Genomic DNA, 21,994 nt, shown 5'->3' with positions numbered 1-21,994 from the left:
GAAAAGCTAACTGCTGGTTTATGCTTGAAGCTTGCACTGTTTCAGAAAGTATTTGAACTTGGCTTACAGATGTTTTCCTACAGTTGTAAATCATAACAACTCATGCTTCTCTACTCTTCTTTTCTCAAATTATTTGACCTTCATATAGTCACTACAGTATACAAACATATAATTTCTTATTTTTTAGATTCTACCTTTTCAGTACCTTCCATAATGTTTCAACCTACTTATGAGGTGTTTCTCCAATCAGCAATTCTACTACTACAGCTTATTTAAGTCTTGTTATCAATAAAACAATTTAATTTCTGTAGTAGCTGTCCATTATTTTTAAAAAAAATTTTATCAAAATTAGTTGGGGTACCTCACTTAACATTCACCCTGCAAACCTTACAAAATCTTCTAAAAGACCGTATGTCTTAAATACAATGCTGCTTCACTTGAAGCCTCACGTTACATGCTGCAAAAAACTCTAGTTATTTACCATATTTCTATAACAACTGCAGTAAATGTTATGAAATACAAATGACTTACACTGGAGAGATCTTTCTAACATGGCTCTGCATCCTCCTCGGTGAGCTCTACATTCTCTATATTAGATGTCTGTTCTTCATTCTGGATTTGTCCACTGCAATTTTTTTTTTTCATTGGCAAAAGTGCATGTATTCCATGCATTAGTCTGTTTTCATGCACTAATTACTAAGTCATTATCTAATGTCTTGATTCCTCCCCTTCACTTCTCACACACTGTGTTTCCTGTACCATTATTTGATAAGGAATGTAAATGTTGCATATAAAGAAGCAAATGTTTACACTTAGTTGATCTAACAATTGTAAGGCATCCTCTTGCGATTTTTCAACATTTACTATATGAGGTAATTTAAGCAAATTGGACTTCCACATCTCATCTACAAAGCATTCAGTTCCAATTTTCACATTCAATACCAAAATCACTGTATATCAATGTCGAATGTAACAGCTTATCTACAACAAATAGTTGATGTGAAATGACAACATTTTAGAAAATTCAAGCAAGATGCAGAGACGAATTTGAACAACCCAACATTAATTTAAAAAAATGCTGTGTTAAAATGAAGGCTAACATAAATTATGAAAAGCCTCAAAGAAAATTTTGTGGACTGTTGTAGTAAGGCAAAATGTGACACACAAAATGGCATTTACACAGCCTGCAAGAAAACTAACATCCATCAGAGGATAAGTATCATCTGCCACAACACTTTATATTTCCATATATTTCTTATACTGTAGTCTGTAACAAACATATTTCAAATCTGTACATAACTTTACTTTTTGGAAATTTACATTAAAGCACACACGGCAATCAGACTCTGACATGGATAGAAACTAGTAACTTTAAGTGGACGGAATATGTTTTCTATTATCTGTGCTACACTCCTTTTTAGTGCCTATAAAGACAACATAATGCTTTTGCTGAAAATTGTCCATGTTTTAATGACAATACCATTCATTTCCTACTTACAAATGTTATTTTAGGAACACTAACATAAAACTCTGAAGTACAATTGCCTTCTAATGCTGATGTGAGCTATATCCAGCTCCTTTCCAACTACAGCAATTAGGCAAATTAAAAGATCAAACCAAACAGATTCTTACATAATGCACACACAAGAAACCACTCACAATTAAGGCTCCATTCCAAGTTGAAATCGGGTTTCAGCGTCATTGGCTATCAACAAATTAAGGTATTCGAATAAAAAATAATGTCCTTCATAATTCAATCCTCATTTGCTTACTCGGTAACATTCTACATAAACTGTGCAAATATTTGTGCCAGGCCAAATTTCAAGAAAAATGCTGAAAATATCTCCATCATTTCTCAGTAGCATAAAACATTAACATAATTCCTAGGACAGTACCTGTCAACAATAACAGTAATAAATAATATTCCCAAAAAATGTAACTCATTCCCATCACATTTTCCAACATAATTTATTTGATGGCATGTGTATCTGGATGGCAAGACAAATTACCAGTAGTTAAATTGTTTGTATCAATTAAACTTTGCCAATAAGGCAGCATTACTGGCATTAACTTAAATAAACTTAAATGTGACACTAGGCATGTAACTGCAGTCTCAATTAATGCTTAAATTAATTAGTGAGAAAGGATTAATAAATCACAATGTAGTCCTGTCATGATAGGTAAGTGTTGTATTCTTAAATAACACGCACATGATGAGTTATTTTTATTATTAAAATAATTATGTGTACATTATTTTAAATTACACAGCCAATACATCATAATGTCTAGCTTATAGAAAATCCTTATAATCTCTTATTAATGGTATTATTTTCTAAATTCTCTTTCAATATAATATGAAAATAGTATTTTTGGCAAACATTTATTTAAACATATTCCTTCTGTAACTATGGATATTATTTCAAAATTCAGAATGTGCTACTAATTTGTAGTACAGAAAGGGTGTACCAGTATTGTATTACATCCAAGAGGAATTGTTCTTAGACTATGGAAACATTTCATCAAAGGTTTTTCCTATGCTGTGCTGAATTCTGATGTCGTTACGCACACTGCCATCTACACACAATTTGTAAAATTAAATACAAACCAGCCTTTCCATTTTCTGAAAGAGATTGATTTATTTGATGTTCAAAATAGCTATCATTTTCTCCATGTCTTCTGTTCACCTCATCAAGACTACTGGTAATCTGTCCTGCCTGAAACTGTGTAAGCTCTGTAAAACATTTATTTCTCTATCATATTACACTTGACTCAACACATATATTCTCACAAGTGGAAAGCAAACAGTTTTTTGGGAGAACAGCTTTCTCTTATCACAATCTTGGAGTTATATTAGAAGCTGATCAAAGGATCAAAGACTCATTATGAAATGTATGTAAATAATTCAGTCATGCAAAAACATTGATTGCTCTGGACAGTATAACAGGTTGTAAACATACTATCAGTATAAATAGCTATGTGGCCTTTCCATAACAACAAACTAGAGCCCATTTATCAATAGAGATTTATCACAAAATCTACATTTTATAATAATATAAACATTACATAAATTCATTAAACATAAACATTCCAACTATTGCTTTCCTTGATATGTAACTAGAGCCATCAAGTTTTGCTGGATGCATCTCTAAAGTAATAAGGCACTTGTAACTTTGAAAATATTTTTGATACATAAACATACAACCAAAAGATTTCAAAATTAGTGGCATTTTCTCAAATAATCCTTAGCTTGCAACTTAACTTGCTATGGCATTAACTGTGCTTAGCAAAAAATCATTAATATAAAATAATAGAATTCCAATATAATTTCAAATACATAACCTACACTTCAAACCACATATGTGTAAGTGCGGTAATTTCTGCGTTTATACTTACTATGTACTACACATAAAAAACATATATTTTGATCCTGTGCTAATTTTTTCAATATTACCGAAAATAGTGCTTCAAACTACAGTCCCTAAAATGAAGAATAGCAACATACATTTCGGTCTACAGTGTAGTAAGTATTTACATTTGTGAAAATTCAAAATGTACTCAATTAGTATGATGGCACAATGACAAAAAATTTATAAATAAAAATTAAGACCTGCAAAATTATAAGTTCAAATTTATAATCAATTAATTACCACACATAAATATCACCTATAGTTAATGTGGCATTATTAGCAGCAATGATGCCGCAAATTTCCTTCAAGGATAGCTCAGCATAATAACAGGGCAAAAATCACAGCTACAATAATAGTACAATGTCCTTGACACACAATTCCATTCTTTACCATTGAAGCAAAAAAGAAATGTCAAACATTGGGCAACAACAGGAAATAAACATCTTGGTTTCAAATAGGAAGTATTTCATTACTTTATATGGCATTAAACATTTAACTTAAATTGTCAGAAAAATATCTGTATGCAGAAGCTTCACATTCAGAACCATCTCATTCAACATTCACTGTTGTGGGACTGCAGCGGTATTGTTTAATTAAAATAAAGTAGTTGTACATGTGTTTTTTGTGAGGAAGAGAGGGGCAGACTAGTGGAGAAAGAGGGAGGAGATAATATTACTTATATCCAAAATAACTCAATTTATATGTTGTAATACAGCATCATGAGCACAAAATTTAACTATGAAATAATATATTAATTAAATATAATGATGAGCAAAATGTGTTTTCACCTATATAAATTGCAGAAAAATCTCTCTAATTGGCACAAAGTTAACACTTAATAACTACAGATACAGTAAAAGAAAGAGAAAACCTTTGAAGTGCATTCACACACATATAATGGGATTTGTAAGCTCTTCTTATCTGTACGGTAATCAGTGAACTGTTCATTGTGTACTTGAAGTAGACACTAATTTTTGCTATGGGTACCTGAATTATGAACAAAACCAAATAAAAAGGCTATGTGTAACCCATAGAAGAAAATGTAATAATGTAGAGTCAATATGCAATGTGAAATATTTGTATAAAACAATTTTTCTCTTTGTCCAACTTCAGTTTGCTATTTGATATGAACTAAAATCTGATGAGTGCTATGACATAAAGACTTCAAAATATACATTAGTTTCAGAAAAGGAAAAGAGTATTTTGTGTTTGAGTACATAGCACACCCAGTAATGAAATAGCAGACGGGGACAAATTACACGAATATGTTCACATTTCATACTCACATGGCTTTATAAAATGTTTTATCTGAATTCTGTTTCTCTCTATTATTTAATATATGAATTACTGTCCCTATAAAAACAGTCATATAAATATATAACACAGTCACAAAATGTGTCACTCCGTATGTACCAAAAAACTTTCTAGTATTCATTTACGCTTGTATGATGTAAATTATGAGTATTTATTGCTGCTCATAACACTGTCTTTGCTAAATCATATCAAAATATAATACCTTGTGTAAATCATGTCAATATCTAAGAATGTGATGTCATGTTCCAAATTAGCAAAAATACTGATTTCTTATTTCACTCTCCTGTAAATTTGAGGTGGATGTACACTGATTTTCTGCAAAAAGGTAATACATAGCCTGAGATATCTTCATCCTTCTTGTTAAGATGTCTGATGCTTATATAAAATATTGATGTAGTCATGGTATGGCTAAACAAATTCCACATTTCAACATCTTGGAGACTCAAGCTGAAGGAGTACTATGATTCCCCAAATTAGGAATGGCAAGGAGGCACTCTCTTGCTACAGATCAGTTACTGGACCTGACATTGTCACCTGTGGTGACTGTAGAGAAGAAGAACGACCAGTTGAGCTACTTCCAACACTAACAAGTGACTCACTGGTATTCTCCAAGGAACTTGGACTCTGTTCCATTAGGGTCACTTCTTGCAAGATTTGTTGCTGTTTCTCTTCTTGAACTACACCGTTTATCTTCTTTCGAAGAACATCAACAAGTCGTTCCATTCTGTTAGGAGTGAGACAGTTTTAAATCATAAATGTGCATTCACTAAACATAAAATCTCAAAGTGTATACACACACACACACACACACACACACACACACACACACACACACACACACCTTTCCAACAGTGTCACAGGGGAGGAAAAATTTGTGTATAAGCTGTGTCCAAATTTACATGTAATCCAGAAAGAGAAAATGGAAACAGAATGCACAGCAGTCACTGGAAAATACAATTAAGATTTACTCACAAAGCTGATTGCTGTTATATATACAAGAAACAAGTACTCCTTCTTTCCAATAGGCATGTGATCACAGGTAACACAAAGAATTATATTGGAGTCTATCTCCGACTCATGTTTGCAAATTGCAATAATTGGGGTAATACCATAAACATTATATTTGGACAATGTTTCATAAGCCAGAATACTAGGATGCATTGAAGGGGGGAACAAAATGAAACACATTCTCAGTAGTGTTGAATGTGACACAAAACATCACTTGAAGACTTTGTCTATGGCTTCAACATAACAAAATGTTCACTTTATGTCAGCACAAGATTCAGAGTAACTACTCAATCATAGGACCAATATCTGTCGATAAATGAACAATGAATTTCAATAATATCTGCAAGACTACTTTTAGCAAAGCTTAGAGTTGCCTCACAAGTTGCAGTTTGCTAATAAAATGTGCACGAGAGCGCCAGAGCAGTTGGTTTATATAGCAGGTATTCGGAAGGGCATAGCCCACTCACAACAGTACAGTGATGAACTCATTTACTGCAGATTCAGCAACATCCTACTTGATTTCACAGCATGCTTTTCCTTGCACAGTCACATGGCAATAAAGTAGTTTCCATTATATCCATGTGAACATCTTTTAATGAGGCAAGTTTGCTGGTAGTGTAGTCTTAGCGTTGGGAAACACCATGCTGACTGGGCATAGTTGTGAGGCAAGCCTTTCAGGGCACTTATCACAAATGGTTCTTCCACTGATCAATGATCAATGTGAAATTTGCATTACAAGCAGAGTAAAAATTTAAAAAAGTTTGTGAATATATTTATTTATGTAGTTCCACATTAACTTTGTGAGATCCAATGGTATTCATGCATGTTTTGAATAATACATGTAAATACAAACATGTAGGAATGCATTATCCTTGACAACTGGCAGCAACTAAATCTCCTGATGCCAAGTCACTTATTTGAACCATTTCTGCCCACACAGATGCACTGTTATTAGAACTGTACATTACTGGGTTCAAGGAGTCCATGAAATCCAGTGTTAAGTGTCAGAATGATGCCATAAAGAATCAACAAAGAGATCATTACAGAAATAGCCACTAATAAATTGTCGGCTGTACAGTATAGGAAACTTGGATGCGGTATATTGTAACAAGATATACACACACACACACACACACACACACACACACACACACTGAAGCACCAAAGAAACTGGTATTGGCATGCATATTCAAATACAGAAATATGTAAATATGCAGCATACGGCAATGTGGTCGGCATTGCCTATATAAACAACAAGTGTCTGGTGCAGTTGTTAGAACGGTTACTGCTGCTACAATGGCAGGTTATCAAGATTTAAGTGAGTTTGAATGTGGTGTTATAGTCAGCACATGAGCGATGGGACACAGCATCTCTGAGGTGGTGATGAAGTGGGGATTTTCCTGTATGACCATTTCACAGATGTACCATGAATATCAGGAATCCGGTAAAACATGAAATCTCCGACATCGCTGCAGCTGGAAAAAAATCCTGCAAGAATGGGACCAACAACAACTGAACAGAATCGTTTAGTGTGACAGAAGTTCAACCCTTCTGCAAATTGCTGAAGATTTCAATGCTGGGTCATCAACAAGTGTCAGCACATGAACCGTTCAATGAAACATCATCGATATGGGCTTTTGGAGTTGAAGGCTCACTCATGTACCCTTGATGACTGCACGACACAAAGCTTTACGCCTTGCCTCGCCTCGCTCCGTCAACACCAACATTAGACTATTGGTGACAGGAAACATGTTGCCTGGTCAGACAAGTCTTGTTTCAAATTGTATCGAGCAGATGGATGTGTATCGATATGAAGACAGCCTCATGAATGCATGGATCCTGCATCTCAGCAGGAGACTGTTCAAGCTGGTGGAGGCTCTATACTGGTGTTGTGTGTGTGCAGTTGGAGCAATGTGGGACCCCTGATATGTCTAGATATGACTGACAGGTGAACAGGTGACATGTACATAAGCATCCTGTCTGATCACCTGCATCCATTCATGTCCATTGTGCATTCTGATGGACTTGGGCAATTCCAGCAGGATAATGCAACACCCCACACATATAGAATTGCTACAGAGTGATTCCAGGAACACACGTCTGAGATTAATCACTTCCGCTGACCACCAAACTCCCCAGACATTAACATTATTGAGCATATCTGGGATGCAATGTAACACACTGTTCAGAAGAGATCTCCACCCCCACGTACTTTTATGGATTTATGGGCAGCCCTGTAGGATTCATGGTGTCAATTCCCTTCAGCACTACTTCAGACATCAGTCAAGTCCATGGCATGTCATGTTGCAGCACTGCTCCATGCTTGTGGGGGACATATACAATATTAGGCAGGTGTACCTGTTTCTTTGGCTCTTCAGTGTATATACCACATAAACTAATCTTTTGTATCAAATTAAAGCCTAAAAGTTGATCTTATTACAATACACCACACCAAGTCTCCTATCTCTGTATAGTCAACCATTATTGATGACAAACTTTTCCACAAAAATATTTCTGGAATGATGTCCTTGATAATTCTTTATGGCACCATTCTGACATTTAATACTGAATAATTTAAATTGCATGGAAAGATTGTACATAGAAATGTACAGTTCTTATGGGACAGCATTTGTGTGGGAAAATATTATGGTGTTACATTAACAGAAATGACAACAATTGGAGTAAAGTTCCGGGCAAAGAAGATTTGGTCAACTAAGAAAGATGAATGGTAACACCTTAGCACACAGAGCTTTACATCATCATTGTTGCTTGGAGAAATACTGCTATCACCACAACATCAAGAACTGAAATATTGCAACCATATATGACTTTTCAGTAGCACAGTTGGACAGAACTTCCTCTTCTCAGGAACTTCAATGCCAATAGTTTCTTAAGCCACTTTTTGGAGATTATAGCTAGTTACAGGCAAGCACATGCAATAGTTAGGTGTAACCATGCCACCATAACAGAGGTCTCAATATAAATATAGGTTTTTGAAAGTATTGTATATCACTTGTGCTGTAGTTGAAGTTTACCTTGACTATAACCATCAGGATACACTGTTCTCATTTCTTGATTATGCTTATCTTTCTGACACAAGTGCAGTGCTACCTATTAGAACCAAACCACATGAATAATCTGAAAAATTTACGGTAACATTATAAAACATCACTTCATAAACAACATTATAGTAACAGTTTGACTTTTTATGTTGTTTATTAATTCTTCCTCTCGTAATCCCACTTTTCTCTGGGGGCTTTATTGGGGAAATGCAAACTATCTTTGAAAATTCGAAAAGACTTTTAACAACATATTTTACACTCACAGCAAAGTAAAACTTTTTGAATTTTTTTTTTTTAATTATCACCTGATGATGTTGCAATCAGTCAAAATGAATATCTTTTAAAAAGAATGTTCCAATTTTAGGACAAACTTATTATTCAAGCAAAGCACAAGATTACACTTGTTTCTAGGTCTTATTAACCTATGTACAGGGATATTTTTAGATTTCCCATGCCATGTCCTCACAATTCCTCAATAATCAATTACAAAGGAGTGCTCCCATCACCACCCAATAGCATCCTAGACTGGAAAAAATGAACCATGTCCTTCACCAGAGCTTTGATTATCTCTCATCCTGCCCTGAAATGAGGGACATCCTATACAAGATCCTTCCCACCCAACCTACACAACTTCCTACTCCATCCGTATGCCGCTCCCACTCCCAGCTGCTTGCCACATATCCATGTGGCAGACCAAGAAGCAAGGCATGCCCAATCCACTCACCCAGCACCACCTACTCCAGTCTTGTCACAGGCTTATCCTACCCCATCCGAGGCCAGGCAACCTGCAAATGCAGCCATGTCATATACCAACCCTGCTGCAAAGACTGCAACTAGCAACCAACTGTCCACCAGGATGAATGGTCACCACTGAATCACCATTAAACTGTAGCCAAGAACAAAGGTGACCACCCTGTGGTACAACCAGCAGCCGAGTATAATGTGCTCAATTTCAACGGCTGCTTCATGACCCACACCATCTGGATCCTCCCCTCCACCACCAGCTTCTCTGAACCAAGCAGATGGGAGTTATCCTTACAACACATACTCCACTCCTATAGTTGTCCTGGCTTCAATCTCAGGTAACCCAGTGTTCCCCTAATCTCCACCCAACAGTTTCCCCTTCCTCTGGCCAGTCACCCCCCCCCCCCCCCCCCCCCAATTCATGTCAACTTCAACTTGCGCCACTTCCCACCAACCACTACAATCATGCCTGTCCATGTGTGTGCCACTCCTCCCTCCCGCATTCCTAGCTGATAAATCGAGGGAGAGGGACCAGGGTCAGGTTCCCTCCGAGCCATTAGCCACCTGACCCTAGCCCCTCTCCCTATCTTATGCCTCCCTCTCCCTCAACTCAACCCACCTGGCACTACTCTCACCACTACCAGTCTGCCTGCCAAAAAATAGATTGGCACTGTTCGTCCAATCAGCATCACATAGGGCATAGGCAAAGGCGCACACTCATGGATTTTGAGTGTGTGTGTGTGTGTGTGTGTGTGTGTGTGTGTGTGTGTGTGTGTGTGTTTTACTCTAGCTCATCAAAGGAAAATACACAGTTTTTTAAAAAAACTACAAAAAAAGTATCACTCATTGCCCAAAGGTACTAAGATTAATTCCAAAATTTTTAATGAGGTAGTGTTGAAATACTTTTTAACAAAATAAAAATACTTGGGCATCAGTATCTTTTTAACCATTTGTAAGTAACTAGAAAAACTGATCACTATATAGTGCAACTAAAAGCAGATGAAATATTGTGTTTCACATTTTACTGGAACATGTGTACCGAACTTTCAATCATTTGTTATTATTGCCGAATATTTGCTGAGGCCATTACTAAAGATATCACTGGTAAACATCAGGCTGAAATCAAATACTGCTAATGTCTTCAATATACTTTGTAACCGTCAAATATTTTACAAGATGGTGCACCATTTTTAATATACATTATTGTATTTTTTTTTTTTTTTTTTTTTAAAAAAAAAAGAAAAACTCCCTTAAGCCTACACTCACAGTATGAAGTAAGAAAGTGAGACTTCCCATTTAATTTTAATGCTTTCTTGTGATTAGCAGTTTGGAATGTATGTGCAGGAGATTAATTACTTTTTTGGAACTGAATAGCTGTATCAGAGATTTTTGTTTACTCTTATTAAGAGTCACTTGTAAAATACTTAAATACTGACAATATGAATCTGAATTAGTACTTCAAATAGTCAACAAATGCAGCAAAGTAGTGGCAGTAGTACCCAAATCCCACTGCACATATATGAAACAGTGTGTGATGTCAGTGTGTATCACTGTGATGTTACTGATTTCTGAAGTATCTTCCTCCTCTGGATTTAATGGAAACAAATTCCAGTGATTGCTTTCTCATAACTGATAAGTGAGTTTCAGCACAATATTTTACTTACTTTTCAGCGTTTTCTTCTGCAGTTTTACGTGTAGCCAAAGCTTCTTCAAGTTCACATGTTAATTTGAATTTATCACATTTGAGTTGCTGTAGTTCTTGCCTAAGGACCCTATCACGTCCACTATCACCTGTAAGATACAACTATGCTTGCATATGCACAATAAATTCTATTATTCATCATACAATCTCCAAAGAGACAAATACTAGTCACATTAGCACCAAAGAGAACTTACCCATTCCAGTGTTCCCTTCCAGGACAACTTGGGTTTCGTCACAAACACTGAAAATTGAAAATTACTGTCATAATCATACAATGACCTAACAAGATAATAGAAAAAAAGTGGAAATCAAAAGAACCTTTTTGTTCAGTTAAAGTAACCCATATGTGTAAAACAAAAGAATATTATAGTTCAATTACAACACCTAAAATGCTGACAACTTTGAATGTGGGGAAGCAGTGTTTACACATGGTCCACATACACTAATAAGGCCAAATACATTTCTTTACAGCATATGCAAAAAGCACACCGTTGTGATTCAACGAAGATCAAATCCTGGACAATAGCTCCTCCCTAGATGCTTAACTTATTAAATTGTCAGTCACCTAAACAGTGTGCAGTACACATTAAATGGTCACACATAGCATATATAGGAATGGCAAAAGATTAACATAATGAGAGAAATGTAAATATAGGAGCTAGATTTCCAGAACATCAAAACTGAGTTAGAATTGGGAATAATCTATTATCAAGCTAGAACTGGGAATAATCTATTATCGAGCTGGAATTGGGAATAATCTATTATCAGCTGTTCTGAATAAGAACAGTGTAAAATGGAGAATCAAACTGGTGAAATGCAATAGTTGAAACTTAAATACATCTCAAACTAAATAATTCAATTATTTATCGCAGGCTTGGTTTCTGTTACTATATTTTCTCACAAAATAATTATTCTCATTCTTGAATTTCATTTTTTACATTACAGAGATGTTCCTTATACTGACAAACACTATTAGACACCTTTCTCTTCTTTAAATTCTCTTTAAATTTCTTTCTCTTTCTCCTTCCCTTCTTCACTCTGATGCCCTTATTTTTTAGTAATGTAGTAGTCTGATGAATCTATCCTGACCCCATTTTCAATGACAACAGTTTGTTAACTATTTCTAGTGTAACTCATGTTCTCAAAAAAACTGCTCACAGGTTCATGAAAATGACTGCCTACTGAATGATTGAGGACTAACCACAAAGCATTGATCTAGAAATGGATGAATATGACTAAAACAATATAACACTATTAGCAAGGCCATTTTAAGGCCGAAAGCAACACAGTTGCCGCTTGGAGCACCAATTAGAAAGGGACACCAGAGCCGCCACAGCTGTAAGATTTCAATACAGGACATATCACAATTATTACCGGCTTATTGGGGTGCCAAGCTTAGAGGGGCACTCATGTGAAAGATTTGTATACGATGCATAACACAGTAGTGAAAACTGACACGTATGAAACAATATGACAGAAAAGGAGGACAGCGAGTGCAAACAATAAGTCACTTGTGTGTGAGAAATGTTCTCGAACTGGCTCTGACAATTAGCTTCAACTGAAATGAAGATAAATTTCTTTAATTTTCTAGCAAGAACAGCAGCTGCTTTCTACAACATAAAACTAGTAAAACAAAATAACGCATTGCTCTAAGGACTTGATATATTAAGTAGCATGACATATTAATATCTTAGTGGAAAATAATGAAAATGCAGGAGCATATTGCCAGACATCTCCCGGTCATCTACAGAAAGCTGGACATTACACAGCACGAGATCAGTGTGACTAAAGTGCCAAATTGGGCTGGTCCCACAACATGAGGCAGTTGAAATAATGGGAAAATGCAGTGTGTGTCAATCAGTGAGCAGTTACAGTGCATTTTGGTGGTGTTCATCATTACAACATGCCCCAGAGACAACATTTAGCTGGCCTGACATGGGAAAGAACCATCAGGAAAGTGCAACCCAGGAGTTTGGTATTCCTCACAACATTATCCGATGTGTATGGGGAGCATTCCAAACCACAGGCACTGTTGCCTGAGCAAGAACATGTAGCCTACCAGGGCCCACTAAAGCAGCAGATGATCACTGCATTGTGCAACAGGCGAGAAGGGAGCCAGGCCAAACAGTGAGTACAAGTGCAACAATATTTAACGGAACTGCAAGGCATGCAATCTCACGCTTCACAGCGGCACAGTGACTGGAAGGGTGTGATATACAGATGGGTCCAGAAAAATGTACGCACCCTTTGATAGTCAATACTAGTGGAAGAAAATGACATATCATTACAATTCTTGCACAGGGAGAAGGTTATTTTAGGTGACTTCCATTAGCACCCAAACAATATCAATGCCGCAGAACTGTTGACCGAACTACGGCTGTTAGTGTTGCGGTTTTGATAGCTGCAAACGACACCTCGATGGTTTCTCACAGCTCATTCAGTGTAGCTGGCTTCTGTTGATGAACTTGATTTTTCAAGATCCCCCATAGGTAGAAGTAAAGATGTGTAGGGTCTGGGGACCATGGTGCATATTCAACGGCTCCTCTTCGACCTATCCATCGTCCATGTAGATTTTCATCCAAATAGGCTCTGACACCTTAGTGGTAGTATGGTGGAGCGCCATCTTGTTGTAGCTACAATCTTCCATTCCCAAACATCTCTCAGGTGGCAGGTAAAATTGATCTTTGTAGCATATGAAGATACACCTCACCAGTTATGGTGCCTTCAAAGAAGAGCAGGCCAATCAAACTACGCAATGACAGACAACACCACACATTAACAACTGGCAGCTTAACATGTTTGTCCAGGAGAATATGGGGATTTTCAGGCGACCAGTACACACAATTGTGGCAGTTTACAGTACCGTTCAGTGTGAATTGCGCCTTGTCACACTAGATCAACATTCCTGCAAACTGTTCCTCCTCACAAAGCATGCTTTCGAACCACTCACAGTACTCCACCCTTCGATCCAGGTTGTCCTCGTTCGTAGTTTGCAGCAATCCTGGAATGTACACTTTCCACTTTTTAGCCTTCAGAATTCATCGTACACAAAATTGGTTTACCCTGCATTCATGTGCATCCTGCTTTGCAAATTTCTCAGGTGGCCTAGTAAAATGTAGCAACACAGCATTATCTCAAATACAATCAACTGTTGTAAATGTTGGTGGCTGAGCTCCTGTACACATTACACCATTGCCACTGTACCACCATCATGTTTTCGTACTTCCAGTACCACTACACCTTCCTATGGGGAGAGGTGGGAATATGCAATGCACCAGGAAAATTTTCAAATATGATCATTTTTGTGGTCCGGTTGTTACAGTGTAAGGAAGTATAATGTTGCATAGGTGTACTGACCTCCAAATCTTTGTACACAGTCATTGGTCAACATTATTGTGACACTGTAATCCTTCCCAATGTGCATTTTTTCATGGGTTCATTCACGCGAGACTTCATTTTTGGATGACAATGCATGCTCATGTCAAACAGTACTGGTGGAGGAGCTTCAGCAAATGGACTAGCCTGCTCACTTCCCCCCTATTTAAATCCCATCGAGCAAATGCGTGTTGTGGTGGAGAGACATATTCCAGCACATCCACTTACACCCATACACCAATTATCATCCAGCAATTGTCAACTGCGCTGGTGAGCAACGGAATATCCTTTCACAAGAACTCCTTATTAACCCTGTGATCAGCATGGGACCACACTGCAGAGCATACACTGTGGTCCATGGTGGTCACACATTGTATTAAGAATCATGTCCCATCTTTTGTAATGTCCAAGGCACCATCATAAATAGCGGCAACTTCCATGTAATTATTGTTTCTGAATAAAAGTGTCATTTCTGTCCATATCATTGTGTATTTCTTCCAGTTACCCTAAAAGTCTGAACTTTCTCAAAGCTGGAATTTTGATAATGTGTGGACTGGATTTTTATTTGGAATATAGACTTAAGTTAGCTTGCACTGTTTCTGACAATCAATCTGTACATATCTCTTGTTGTAAATAAACCAAAGTTTGTCCCCACTAGCTCATTTGTAATTCACTTTTACAAAAATAGTTATGACTCAGGACCTACAATGCATGAAAATAACATTTTGGATGTTTTTGTAATTAGAAAGAGTGTGATCTTTCACGTATGAAACATTTATAACAAATACTAACACAAACTGTGCAGGCTATATTGTGCACAGCTATACTATGAATAGTGCAAGTGTTAGTGAACGTAGCAGGAACATCTCCCACACCACTCATATTTACAGCTTTTCCACAATTTAACAAACAAATTAAAGAATAGGACACTTACCACTACCAACTGCAGTTATACGGGGTGAGTATACAGTACATGTAACATTTAAAAAAAAAACAGTACAGATAAATGGCTAAACATATTGTAACAAGTAATACAGTATGTGAAAGACAAGCTCTCAAAGGTTTTTTAGCACAGTGCTGACAAGTTAGTTGGAAAACCACGACAGAGCCAGCACCAATTGTATCTGTTAAAAATGACAGTGAATCAAGCAGAGAAAGCAGTCTGTGGGCTAGATTTTGGCCATTGCCGATCAGATTAGTGAGTATGCAAAGAGCTTTCTGTGGCAAGCTTCACAAGACACCGCCAGTAAAGTGAGGCAGTACAAGAAACTCAAGGAAACAATTGTTTGTGTAAAGCACAATGTTTGAGCCAACCAGAGATATCAGAAGAGACAGAGGACTGTGCAAGGGAGATGACATTGCAAAGTCTATTTATTGAGCTAGTGCAAAACTGAAAATCCCTCTGCTAACTGTGTGGAAAATCTTTTGTAAGCCATTAAATGTGCCACCATAAAAATTGTAGTTTCTGCATGCCACAGGCCATGATGATGAATTATAGTCAGCAGTTCAGCACTGATATGCAGAATCATCATGGAAATGACAACTAAGTAAGAAAATTAATCTTCAGTGCTGAAGTATCTTTTCATCTTTCAGGAAAGGTCAAATGACAATGCACATGCATATGGGAGAGAGAGAGAGAGAATTCACCTGCAGTTGTCACACACATCTCGGATTTTGAGAAAGTTAATGTGTTGTGTGCTGTGTCCAACAATACATTCTCTGGACTCATCATCTTTCCCGAGAGAACTATCAATGGTCTCAGCTACCTCAAAATGCTGCAACTTGAAACTCAAAGCAAGGATTTCATCTTTCAACAAGGCCAGGGACCTACCATCACTTCTGACAATTGTGTACAAGCTTACCTAAATGAGACATTGCAATTTCACGGCTAGGCTGTGTCATCGCCACTGACCTGACTACTTAGGTGGTCACTACCATAGTATGAATCGACATCTCACGATTTTTTCTTGCAGAGTCGCATCAAGGATAGCATTTAGGTTTCAGCTCCACCACAGAACCCCAAAGACTTGTGACACTGCATCACAGCAGCTTTTCTGATTGTCACTCCTCACATAATGAGCCTGTTATGGTTTGAAGTGTACTACTGATTGACATGTGCCACATGATGAAGTGTGGACACATAGCACGTTTATAAACATTGTAAAACTTTGAGAGTTTATCTTTCACATATTCTATCATTTATTATGTCCTTTTAGGCCACTTACAGCAAATATATCTTTTTTTAATGTTTCATGGGCTTTATAATTATACTTATTTTACAACTTGCCATATTTCAATATTGAAAAGGCCATGTTCTTGTCAAGAAATTTGACATCTAATACAGAAACTAGGCACTATTTTCTTTATTGCAAGAACATTTTTCAATGAAGAAACATGTTACTGTAACTGGGTTAGAAGTTTGTGAGCAGAAAAAGGGACCCAATCAATCTGATGGATGTTGGGCTATCAATCTACATGGATTAAGTACAAAATGCAATTTCAAATGTTTTGTGGACAGAATTATGTGGACACCAATAAGGAGAATTATAGTGTGTCTTAATACCAGCTCAGAAGTAAAGAACTACACACTGAGGTTATCAAATCTATCTCTGATGGAAGTAATGCGAATAGCTCAAGCCTTTGAAACTGCCCACATAGAAGACATCACAGCAGTCAGCTCCCTGTCACTGATCATGAGGAATTTCATGCCACCTACAGCAAGGGTCCTCACCTGCTCCATGGCCCAGCAATGTATTAAATAACCACACTTGTAGCCACAGGTAACGGCAATGGCAGTGTCATTATCCAGCTGCAAACACTGTTTCCTTCACCATACATGCAGCAAAAAGGGGCACATTCAAGAGATTTGTTCTAACAGTTATGATACAGATATGACGGAGGATATGGTGGAAGAATACCAAGTGAGTGATAAATCTACCGAAGTGAAGATTTTTCTGGACGCAATCCAGCAAATGTACTTATGTGTTCACTGGCAAACACACTACGAGTGAATCTTGAACCCTGGGGTTCTGTGTCCTTCCTAAATAATCTACTAGGGTCGCTGCCTCTGCAGGCAGCCACAACAAATCCATCACCCTATGGGCATAGCCAGATACGCTGATAAAAAACTTCCAGTTTCACTGACTTACAAGCAAATCAATCACCCAGTAAGACTTCTTGTGGTAACTCATCTTAGGTTGGACAATGTTTTTAGAATCGATTCTTTCTCCACCTTTGGATTTAAGGTTCATGAAACAGGGCACCCCGTGCAATCTGAAGGGCCTTAAACCACTTTAAGGACTCTCTTTAATAGATATGCTCAAATCATCTGTTCAGGACTGGGGTAGGCAGCTGATTTTGAAACTCACATCACTTTTAAATGGCTGCTGCCCCACATTTCTTAAAGACTGTCTGGTGCCCGGGCTCTAAAAGTAAGAACCTAAAATAGAATTGGAAATGCTCCCTAATGAAGATGTGTTAAAGCCTGTTTTCCATAATCAATGAGCCATTCCACTGGTACAGTACACAAACCCAATGGCACCATTAAACACTGTAGTGTCATTTGACTTCAAAGTGTGGGATAAACACACAACCTGAAGTGGATACTTTTCCTCAACTGATCCCCAATGAACTATGCAAAAGTAGGTCACAGAGTCTCAGTTACTAAAATCAAATGAACTTGTAGAGGTGTACCTTCACATTTCTTTGGATGCACCATCACAAGCTTAACTAGTGCTCAATACAACATATAGCGTCTACTGTTATAATTGGTTGCCTTCAAAACCTCTTCAGCCCTTTCCATACTCCAGAGTTTTTATTGCCTATGCCCTATGGTATTCCAAACCGTGCTGCATACCTTGCTGATATTTTGGTTACCAGCTGTGACTCAAAAGGATGAACTTCACAATCTCGAGCTTTTGCTGTAGAAGTTGGCAAAGAAAGGACTCAAATATAAATGAACAAGTGTTTTTTCATGCAATAATTCTTGACATATTTATCACTGACACCTTTGTCAAATTAACTTGCAACAATGAAAGACTATGTCAGTGCCATAATGTGTAAATAAATGTTCTCTGACACTGCACTTAATGCCTTGTGCACTTTTCTAGAAACTGACTGAAGGCTGAAGCCCAATGCAGTGGCTTCACAACCACACATCAATGCACGTTGTCCAACATGCTGCAACTGTGACTGTGCATGTCATCACTGATGCTTCTCCTTATCGAGTGAGCAACCCGGCATCAGCCTAGGCCACAAGGTCAAACAATCTAATTTGGATTGGTGGTATGATCTTTACCCACCATTACCCCATGATGTATACTGCGGCCTCTGTCCACAGAGGTCGGCGGTGCTGACAAAATCAACTTCATTTTTGCCAGCCCGGTCAGCAGCCACTGGTTTCTGTGCCTGTGGCAGACTATTTGGCCCCATGTGGATTCACAAAACTTTCACCAATCATCAACCTTCTGCAGCAACACCAGTGGAACTTGACCCACCATCTTTCTTGGTAGTGCCTGCTCCAGACCATGCACCACTTGATCTTTTCCCATGGAAGGAGTCAGATGTGATGCAATCTGGAATGCACAGCGAGTGTGCTAATGGTTTGGCTCAGGTACTGATATCACACGGACTCTGTCGTTTGTCATAGGTGGAATTTTGATGCAGTGTGGACTGGACTTCACTTTGGAATACAGACTTAAGTAGCTCGCACTGTTTTTGAGAAGCTTTCTGTATATATTTCTTGCCTGTGTGGGTCCCCACTAGTTTGCGTGTAACTCACTTTTACAAAACTTCCCAGATGTTTGAAACTGTAACAATAATCTTAGGCATTACTTTAAAAATCAATAAGCTTGCAAGACACATACCTCATCATTCTATGTGTACAATATCCCTGATTTCCATGGAGATATTCTGGACTTATCCAATCGCTAATCTGAGTGAAAGTCAAAACTATGTAAGAATTACTGAAAGATCCGAGTCATACAATGACCATTCTTCTGAACCCTGGAAGGGTTTATTTTTATTTTACTATCCTACGAGGTGATAAATGTTTTAACCTTATGAGTAATTACTGAAAAACACCGAATGGTAAAAAGACACTTTTATTGCTAATGTCTTCATGCCCTCAGGTTGGTTGTATCTAGCTGTTTCCATAATGACTTTAATAATGCAGCAAATGTACAGCTTTTATTCTACAGTGAAGAATCTACTAAGGCAACACTGTGTAAAACATATAACAATCTCAATTCTCCATATGCAAACTTCTCCAGTGCAACAACACACTAGGCAGCTACCTCAGTTCGAACAGATGTAAAACCTGTGTCATTGGTAGAAATCATAATTATACATGATTTGCTGTCTTACATACTGTACCTTCTACACTACACCAACAATAATTTAAAATACAATCAGCATTAGGATAGCTAAATGTATACTGGAAGTACACAGTTCTCTTGTCAGTACCTATCAATACTTTGTTAATGTGGCAAACTTGTGGCTTTTATTGATCTGTATGAAATATGTCTCAGCAGTAATTTCCACAGCCTACAAGCATGACAATTTTGTAGCTGTAATCTTCTCCTATGGGGCAACATGGTATTCATCTACTTCAGTTCTGACAGAGGTGGTATCTGTCTTATTGAGAGAAAGTCATACATGAAATCACATGTAAAATTTGCTATCTAACATACATTCCTCCACCTTCTACAGTACTGTCAGTCCACTGCAAAATTAAGAGGGGCAGAATAGTTGGGCAGTACTTACCTGAAGGAGGCAAAAATTCCAGAACTGATGACACATTTAAAGCAAAAAAACTATTCCTAAATTTCATAATCATTAGTTCCCTTCTCAGGGAGAAAAGAGGAATAGGTTTGTTGTGGTTGGAAAGGAGTGGCTGGTCCTTGAGACCACAGGTTGAGGGTACCTACCTGTAGTGAGGACTGACAAAGTTAAAATGTGAGGCGTCAGAGAGAGTATGATGCCAAAAGAACAAACAAGATACAAAATTCAAGAAATGTAATTAAAAATTGTCTCACGATTGTTTATGTTCCTACTGACTTTGGAATTCTTTGCCATCACTGTACTTAAGAAGTGCAATTTCTAATTTTACTGTGCAACTTTTCTTACATCAAGACAACCAGGCTTCATTATCACCAAAGAATGCTAATTAATTTAAAACAATGATCAAACAAATTCAAATGTAATATCTTTCGATATCTGGAAGGGGAATATATTTAAAAGACAAACTTGACATCTAGAAGGGGTATATCTTTAAAAGACAAACTTACTTATCTTTCAGCCGCAAGTTTTGTAATTGAGCTTCAACCTTCAACAGTCTTTCTTCTGTGTGTTTTTTATCCACAAGAGCTTCCTTTAGTTGAGCCTAAAACACAGATATAAAATATATAAGTTCAATAATGTCTATAATAATAAAATTCACAATATATCATACATATGTGGGATAACTTTTCAATCTATGTGCAAAAGTCACCAGCAGAAAGTACAAATAATTTGGGAAAATTCCTCTTCAATTTTTTTCACCAACAATTAAGTGAATAATCATGTTAATTTTTTATGTCAGTTCTTTATAAGAATGATATTTGGACACCTCCTGGAGCCTCAACAGGCAGCTGCACGTGGATGTTGGAACAAGAGCACATGGGAGACTTACTAGTTCTTGTATAAGATAGGCACCAGATGCGTATAAGCGATACTAGGCCACATTCACTTGACAGCAATCACCAAGTAGCAAGCCCAGAAACAGTATGGTTTTTCTTATGTTATAACTCTTTTCTGAGGTGTTCAGTACTGAAGCTTCAGCATTTTCTGACCAAAGTGCTCTTTAAATGATGGTCATTTTATCTAAAAAGTGGTTAGTTTTATATTCTTGCAACAGCTCCATAAATATTGGTTTGCATGAAGAATGGCATGCAACTTTTTGATTCCTTTCAGTGTTATCTGTACGTCCTTTGCTTTTAGATAAATATAAAAAAGACACCTTGTATAATGGCTGCAAAGATCTGGAAAATCTCTCTTTTTCTTCTGATTACAACAACTGAAACAAAGATTATGGACAAACATTTCTTTCACTCAATATGGGAAAGCTTATTCACATCAAGAGGTTACAAGAATATCTACTGAGAACTTAGTTATATGTAATGATTTGAGGTTCAGTCACTGGCCAACTCGACGTTTGCAACCACTGACACTGGAACATCTCCCAATCAAGTCATCATAAAGGAGGAGGACAACAGTCTTAAGATACATTGGTAGAATTGCAAGTGGCCAGTTGTGAATATGGAGCTGGTGTCCAACACATCTGGTTCACATAAGGTGAATTTGGTGGCCATGGCATTCACATGAGTTCACTATCACGCTCCTCA

The 21,994-nt window shown here is 37.3% G+C and overlaps 1 protein-coding gene across 1 annotated transcript in view; it reads right to left on the bottom strand.

The window, feature by feature from the left end:
* Positions 1-579: 579 nt before the first annotated feature.
* LOC124601260 overlaps positions 580-21,994 on the bottom strand; it is a 235,693-nt gene continuing 214,278 nt past the window's right edge. The window contains exons 7-10 of the mRNA XM_047136230.1: positions 20,900-20,994; positions 11,432-11,478; positions 11,200-11,326; positions 580-5,445 (exon numbers count right to left, since the gene is read on the bottom strand). Of these exons, the coding sequence (XP_046992186.1) occupies positions 5,223-5,445; positions 11,200-11,326; positions 11,432-11,478; positions 20,900-20,994 (492 nt within the window). The 3' untranslated portion in view covers positions 580-5,222. The remainder of the gene's footprint in view (positions 5,446-11,199; positions 11,327-11,431; positions 11,479-20,899; positions 20,995-21,994) is intronic.

The sequence above is a fragment of the Schistocerca americana genome, chromosome 1, assembly GCF_021461395.2.
Source record: "Schistocerca americana isolate TAMUIC-IGC-003095 chromosome 1, iqSchAmer2.1, whole genome shotgun sequence".
Lineage (NCBI taxonomy): Eukaryota > Metazoa > Arthropoda > Insecta > Orthoptera > Acrididae > Schistocerca > Schistocerca americana.
This window is presented reverse-complemented; position numbering and strand designations above follow the sequence as displayed.